The following is an 8,198-nucleotide window of genomic DNA, read 5'->3' on the forward strand; positions in this document are numbered from 1 at the left end:
AACCCCCGACACAACCAAAAATCAATGGAATTGTTCGCATTGACTTTTGTGCAACCTCGACACATTTGAGATGCCGTGTTTTTTATAATCTGGCTTTTTAGCCCTCGGGGTGTAATAAATTCCAAAAAATTCGTGATTTTTTTTAAAAGCCTATTATAACACAAAAAAAAATCACAAATTTTTGGGATTTCGGGGAATTTCAGGTGTTCGGAGCATAGTAAATAACCCCCATAGTGAGAGTTAACACATCTTCAAATGGTTAAGGGGACATCTGGCATTGACTTTTACATGAATTTGGCAGGTTTTAGATGGTGTAGTTTGGAATTTGGACCTGGAACAGCTTCGCGGCATAATAAATTGCAAAATAAATTGTCTTTTTACCGTGATTTCTTTGGTATTTCATCTGCAAAACGGATGCCACGAAAAAAAAAAACGCTTGATAATAAATAACCCCCTTGGACTGTCTTGCATAACTTGGTTTATAAAGGGAGTATCTATCTTTGGTACAGGTTCATAGCAAACCCCATTTCTATACCTTGGGTTGGCAAGTCAGCTATTCAACTAGTCTGGCTTGACTGGGTCTACGTCTCCACAGAAATCACTGAAATGATATCTCCTTAAAGAACTTTTTTTCTAAAGCCAGTATTTTTTCCACAGTTGCCTGTTCAGTGGCAGTACAGCAGAACCTCACAGAAACTGCTCATAACGAGACCATGTCCAATGCAATAGTTACATGTAAGTATTGATTCTGATGTGATATGTCATGAGATTTCTAGAGGCCTAGTTATATATTAAGGGCAGATTTATCAAGGGTCGAATTGAAATTTCTAATTTTTTATTTGGATTTCGAGTTTATTTTAGTGTAAATTGACTAGGGCATAGTCCAAATTCAATTTGAATTTAAAACAAAATTTGAAATTTGAATTTTGAAATGTATATGTACTGTCCCGTTAAGAATTCAAATTCAACTATTCACCATCTAAATCCTGCAGAATTGGTGTTTTAGCCTATGGGGGACCTCCTCCTATCTAATCAAATTAGATCTAATTTGCAGCTCGATCCTATTCACCCGTTTTTAAAAAGAATCGTTTTTTTAAAAATAAATTTCAATTGTGTTTTTTTTTTCGAATTTCGAGTTTATGGGAGTTGATGGGAGTTTTTAGAAACTCCCATTAACTTGAAATGTGACCCTTGATAAATCTGCCCTAAGTGTTTGATGTGTACAAAAGTCCTTTGCAATGCTCACATTAAAAGGGATCACCACCCAAGACCTGTATTTTGCATAATAAAGAAAATGTAATGAACTATTTTATTAATGTAAAATTAATTAAAAGGTTTAAGGGGCACATTTACTATTGGTCAAAGTTAAATCCTTCGACTTCGAATATTGAAGTCAAAGAATTTACCGCTAGGAATAATGGTCGATCAGAAATTTGCTAGAAAGCCTATGGGGACCTTCCCCATAGGCTAACATTGATGCTCGGTAGGTTTTAGGTGGCGAAGTAGGAGGTTGAAGTTTTTTTTAAAGAGACGGTACTTCGTCTATCGAATGGTCGAACGATTTTTAGTTCGAATCGTTCGATTCAAATTCGTAATCGAAGGTTGAAGTAGCCAATTCGATGGTCGAAATAGCCCAAAACAAAACTTCGAAATTCGAAGTATTTTTTTATTCTATTCATTCACTCAAGCTAAGTAAATGTGCCCCTAAGTGTTTTTTGCTTTGGAAATACATTTTCTTTCTGAGTTTTGTGAAGGATTGGAAGGGGGGTGGTGGAATGTCAAACTTAAAGACCAGTCAGGGTAAGATTTGTACTGAATTTGAAGTGATTAATGAATTGGGACTGAAAAACCTCTTCCCCCTCCCCCACAGTCTGTATTCTGGAAATAATATTAATTGAAAAAGAATTACACCCATCCTTGGGAAGGAGTCGTGCTTGGGTACACACGTAGGGGCAGATTTAACAAAGGTCAATTTTCGAATGAAAAAAATTTGAATTTCAAGCTACTTTTTTGTATACTTCGACTAGGGAATAGTCCAAATTCAATTAGAATTTGAAATGAAAAAATTTGAATATCGAAATTTATCATGCACTGTCTAAAAATTCGACTTCGACCATTCGCCATCTAAAACCTGCCAAATTGCTGTTTTAGTCCATTTGGAGTCAATTGGTGGACTTTGAAAAATCTAATTTTTTTTGGGAAAAACTTTGAATCAAATTCGATCGAATGCGCTTTTCCTTTCTTCGTGCGATTTGAATTCGGCCTAATACGGACCTATTCAATCGAAAACAGACTTATTTGACCAAAAAAAAAAACTTTGACTTAATTTCGGTTGGTCTTTTTGAATTTTAATTTCGAAGTTGTATCAATTCGAAATTCGACCCTTGCTAAATATGCCCCGTAATGAGTGGTTGCCTCAGCTTCTTTACTATTTGTATGCACATGCCTGATACATATGGGATGGATGATCCGCTTTTCAATATGTTGGTACCATATAAATAAGTGTTATTAATAATAATGTGTATATTTATGTTTTCTTTTTCTTGCAGATCTTTATTATGCACAGATATGTTGGTTAAATTACACCCAGCAGATGTCCAAAGTAAACTCAGATAATTGGTGCGAATGGCTATATATCAACAGGTAAACAGAAGAAAAAATTGAGATTGCCTTTTTGTAATTCTGGGATAATTGTTTTTTCCAGATAAGGGATCCATGCCTTATATCTGCATACACAGATATATTGTATATCACCATGTGTTATTTGTACTTGACATGTGAACTACCGCTATTGTAGTGTGACCATTATTGCATTGTAATTATTACAGGATCTATTATTCAGAATGCTAGGTACCTGGTGTTTTTCCGGATAAGAGGACTTTCTGTATATTCTTCATATATTAAGGGGCCAATTCATTAACTTTTCTTTCATGCAACATTTGAAGAGATATTTTTTCCCCAAATTTGTCTTTTGCTCTGCCTAAACCTGTCAGTCTTTCATCAGGTGACTCTCAGCTGTACATTTGCCTTGTAATAATGAGCACGTATTTCAAATTAGGGATGCACTGAATCCACTATTTTGGATTCGGCCGAATCCCCAAATTCATCTTGGAAGATTCGCCCAAATCCCAAACCAAATCTGAATCCTAATTTGCATATGCAAATTAGGGACAGGGAAGGCAAAAGTGGAAAAGAATTTCTTTACTTCCTTGTTTTATAACAAATAGTCATCCCGCCTTCCTCACAATTTGCATATGCAAATTAGGATTCGGTTCGGCCAGGAATAAGGATTCGGCCGAATCTTGGCTGAATCCCGGACCAAATCCTGGATTTGGTGCATCCCTATTTCAAATAACTAGCAAAATGTTTTTGTCCCCTATTTTATGTTGGCAATAAGCTACATTTATATAGACAATGGCATAAAATACTAGGCTCTTATTAGGTTTTTTACATCTATTACCATTCTAGGATTAGGCACAAAACAGGGCTTTTACCTTGCTTTTTACGCTGCTAACCCCCATGAACATACTAATAACTCTTCTATACGCCCAATAAAAAATGGGTAAATTAAGAACGAAGGAAGCAATGCAGAGCTGAAGACCCCCTGTCCCTGATCCCTCCCCTCCCTTAAGCTGGCCATAGACGCAAAGATCCGTTCGCACGGCTGATCTGATCTGATTCTTTTACTACTTTATTGATCTGAATGGTTAGAGGCAGGTCAGGAGATGGGGAAGTCATTTGCATCTATGGCCATCTTAAATCATTCTCCATGCCTCAATTAACTTTAGGCAAGGACTACACTAAAGGTGGCCATACAAGGGCCGATAAAAGCCGGCCAGATCTTGATCGGATGGGACAAAAAATCCCGTTGGATTGCAGCCACATCTATTCGTTGATGCGGTCCCGCGATCCGACCACATCTATTCGTTGATGCGGTCCCGCACTCCGACTGCCCATTGCTATTCGGATCAATCAGGACAATAGCAGTGCAGGAGCAGATTCTTAACCTGTGTTTCTTCGTTGTGTAATACATTGAAGCTTCTTCAATATCAGGGGTGGGTCTTTTCTCGAGAAAAAAAAAGAAAGAAAACATTTTGGCAAAACAATAAGCCACTGTAATCCAATATTTTTATGCTTTGCACAACTCAAACTCTGACTGATCAGTTAATTTGTGGCTTTTCAGTTAGATAGCTATCATGCTGTTAGGATGTTATTGTAATATGAGTTTTCTTTCAAACATCAAGTCTTTGGCAGTCATTGTGGTACTGCAGCCACATTACAGGTTTAGTGGGCTTTGTTATATTGTGTTGAGTTTAATTAGCATTTATACAGCACCAAACACAATAACACCATCATTTGCAGCACCATAAGATACATAACTTTGGTACAGCCCCCGTCTATTATATCGGGCCATACACAGAGAGACATTTGAAACTTTGTGCATATAACCACCAGGGAGCCCATGCATTCACCACTGGAGCTATAGTTGACCAGCCAAAATCATAGGTAGATGAAATTTGAAACAGCACCATCGTATTTTTCTTATTTCTTAAAAGCCTTTAATTGTGCATAGGGGCATCACAGCAACGTTTCAGGCCTTGCGGCCTTTTATCAAGCTGTCATCAGTCAAAATCATGTCCATTCCACTCTTTGAACTATGGCCTAGAAGTGTTATTTACATACCACAGTAAAGATATTGGGGTAGATTTACTAAAGAACGCAGTGGCTAGCGCTAGCGACATTTGCCAGAAATCCAATCAGTAGGGACATCGCCAAATTTAGGCGTTTTTCGCACGCCATCGCCAAGTGACTTTTAAGCGGGATTGCCTGCAAAAGTCCTAGCTATTAAACTCATTTGGGTTAACATTTTTCCCCAGACATTTGAGGGGCATGGAATTTTCATTTTAGGGTGGGCTCATGTCTAGGGCATTATAGGATCTCTTTTGTCTTTATTCAGGTTCCTTGGACATTTGTAATAAAAAGTGGCCACTTCAAGCTTTTGCACCAACATCTCTAATAAAGACGTCCATACGACATGAATGTACCCGCCCTATTCAAATTGAACTAAGCATAAGACGACTAACAAAGCTTTTTTAGGCAGAAGTGATTGCTAGCGTAATTCACTTTGAAACGCTCACACTGCCGATGTAACTCTAGTGTTTCGCCGAAAAAATGACGCCCATAGACTTGTATGGAGCCGTGCGTCAAAAAAAAAAGACGCGCGACAAAATAATTTCGCCGCGCGACAATTTTTTTTTGACGCCCATAGACTTTAATGGGCGTCTGCGACATTTCGCCGGCGGCGAATTTTTGGCGAAGCGAAACGGGTCAAATTCGCCCATCCCTGGTGAAAAGTCAACATCATTCGGCACCAACGACGCAACTTCGCATTTTAGTGAATTAGTGTAGTGGTAAAGAATATTCGCCTGGCAAAGTGGCGCAAAGTATGGCAAAGCATTTGCCATCGACAATTCACCCTTTAGTGAATCTGCCCCATTGTATCTGCCACAAAAAAAAAACAGATTAACTAGTAAAAATGTGGATTGTGAACAGTGGTGTAACTAGAATGCGCCAAGCCCCCCTGCAAAAAAATCTGGAAAGGGGTCTGGCGCACTCCTATCCCCTTCCTCCCGCCCACTTCCCGTTCTGCATACATACACCCATGTCCTGCCTCTGTCCCACCCTGACTCCACCCACTCCCACCCGACTTGCGTCCCCCTTCCTCTCCGCAGGTAAGAGATGGCTGGGGAGGAGGGTTTTTTTATTAGATGAAGCAGACCCCACAGTCCGGGCCCCCCTGCAACTGCAGGGTCTGCTTACTATCTCCTATCTGCTTTGCTGTACTTATGCTTGCTGGAGTAGTGTACTGTATATATCTGGCTTCATCATTAGATGATACTCTACCACTGTGAACAGATATTGTGTAACTAGTTTTTCTTTTCTATCCTAGACATTACAGTGATTTAAGAATATGCCTGGAGACCCTGGCTGATGTTTTGAGTATTCCATTCCCAAATGAGATAGCCGATCACTACATCATGACAGGACACAGGACTTACTTTGTAAACTGCACCCTGCAGTCTCAAGAGCTTGCAGACCCTCCAGAACATATTCTTCTGGCCTTAATACTAGCCCCCATAAGCATCATCCCATTTCTGGTCACTCTCGTGGTTTGCAAAAGTAAAACTACCAAGCCACACACCTAAAGCCAGGCATGCAAAATACTGTTGTTTCCTCCCAGAACTGCCTGTAAATGTGCCAGAATTTGGCTTGGACGGACCCAAGCTTATTTTATGATCATGCCGGCCCCTTGCTCTTCATATTGAAGTCTGATTCCTGCTACTTTGTGATATGTCCAATGGCCATATTACTGATAATCTATCATCTGTAAACCTTTTATAACATTATTTCACTGGATTCAACCAATGTGAATTGAAACCAAAGATACCCACTGGATTTATTTTCAGTATACATGACCAACGGCTGCTTCTTCATAAGTCATTTAGCAACGTTCGTGAAATTGCCTTCCAGAGAAAACTGGTTATTCCAGAAAACTGTTGTAGTATTACAGGATTGGGAGATAAATATTGCTGAATCGATGATGTGCAATCTAATGAGACGTTAAGAGGATAATCAACACTCCTAACGGGCAGGCAAGAAACATGATTCCGGACACAAACTGTGATTAAACCAAGAAATGTGGCATTTTTTTTAGAGCATAATTTATAAAACGATTGTCTTTGTAAAGACAGAATTACCCATAAAATGGGGGAAAATACTTTTGACTTGGCAAACTGGAGATTGTGTGTGTGTATGTGCATCATCTATTGTTTTAGTTACCTTTAGCTAATGAAATGTTTAAGAAATATATTTTTATATATGTACATTTCATACTACTGTCATTTTCTGAAAAGAAACCTATAGCGTGGGTAACACCATAATCCTTTACCCTTATTATAATATGAAAAATGCCTCTACTGGATGGCCTTCAACTTGTCGAACTACCTATATCATAGCCAATGGGCAATACTTCCTATTCTGTTCTCTCTGATTAAACAACAATGCGAGTGTGTTGTGCCACAAAATCAAATGAGCACAGGGGAACTATTAAGTTTGCACTTACTGATTTCAGAAGGACTTTTTTTTTAGTGGATACTTAACTATAAGAAAAGCTTTTTGCATTTTAACAAATGACATGATTATTTGTCTGCAATAATTGTTCAATATTGGTGAAAATATACATAAACCAAATGTATGTAACGAATATCTATGAACTTTTGGATGTTGAAGGTCTAGTTCAGATTATTCTAGTTATTGTGCTTAAAGAGATATGAAAAACATGATCAGCGATGGTCAGGAGAAGGCCTGTTAAAAAGCTATTAAATATGTTTGTCCATGAAATTGTTCCCTTAATAGTTTATACTCTGCCCTCACCATGTCCTGTGGGGTGATTTTATGTATATATAATGGGAAATGCAGGATTGTCATAGAATTAACAAAAGAATCTGACATGAAGTTCAAAAAAATGCATTTTTTGGTGAGCTGTATGGAAAAACAAAAAAAAAACCTTTTCCTAACTTCCATGTTAGTGCTCTGTGCTGCACCCAAATCAATCAGCAAAATCCAGTTAAAGAAAAAGGACTCTGGCAGGTTAACTGCAATCAGTTTATTCTGGATAGTGGTAACACCAATCTGACCTAAATAAAATGAAGGGTCCACCATTTATAGGTAGTGGCGTATCTATAGAGGAAGCAGATCCTGCAGTCACAGGGGAGCCTGGGGAAAAGGGGAGCCTGCTTCTTCTATAGTTAACAATAACCCCCCTTCCCCAGCTGCTCTCTTACCTGCTTACCAGGGCTGAGTGGGCGGAGTCTGGGTGGAGAGTGGGCGGGGTGTGGGTGGGGATGGCAAGTGGGCAGGATGATGGGGATTGGAGTGTGCTGGGCCCCTCTGAAGATTTTTTGGCAGCGGGGCCCAGTGCATTCTAGTTAGAATGCTTCATTCCAAACATTCATCATCTATGCCACTAAGAATTGATAGCACTAGAATGGACAGTGCCCAACATCCAATCATATTGCAAATGGTTAATTATTATATGTGAAAATTGCGCTTACCCAAAGTCAATCTGCAGAGATCATTAGCAGGTAGAAAATTTCACACCGAGGCTTTAAGCACTAATGTGCATGCTCAAATGGCAC

At 38.9% G+C, this 8,198-nt stretch overlaps 1 protein-coding gene across 1 annotated transcript in view; it reads left to right on the plus strand.

Annotated features, from left to right (window-relative positions):
* Positions 1-7,401, plus strand: part of LOC108702720 (receptor activity-modifying protein 2) — a 31,479-nt gene extending 24,078 nt beyond the window's left edge. Inside the window, exons 2-4 of the mRNA XM_018238355.2 lie at positions 658-735; positions 2,550-2,643; positions 5,951-7,401. Of these exons, the coding sequence (XP_018093844.1) occupies positions 658-735; positions 2,550-2,643; positions 5,951-6,206 (428 nt within the window). The 3' untranslated portion in view covers positions 6,207-7,401. The remainder of the gene's footprint in view (positions 1-657; positions 736-2,549; positions 2,644-5,950) is intronic.
* The last annotated feature ends 797 nt before the right edge of the window (positions 7,402-8,198 follow it).

This window comes from Xenopus laevis, chromosome 9_10S, assembly GCF_017654675.1.
Source record: "Xenopus laevis strain J_2021 chromosome 9_10S, Xenopus_laevis_v10.1, whole genome shotgun sequence".
Lineage (NCBI taxonomy): Eukaryota > Metazoa > Chordata > Amphibia > Anura > Pipidae > Xenopus > Xenopus laevis.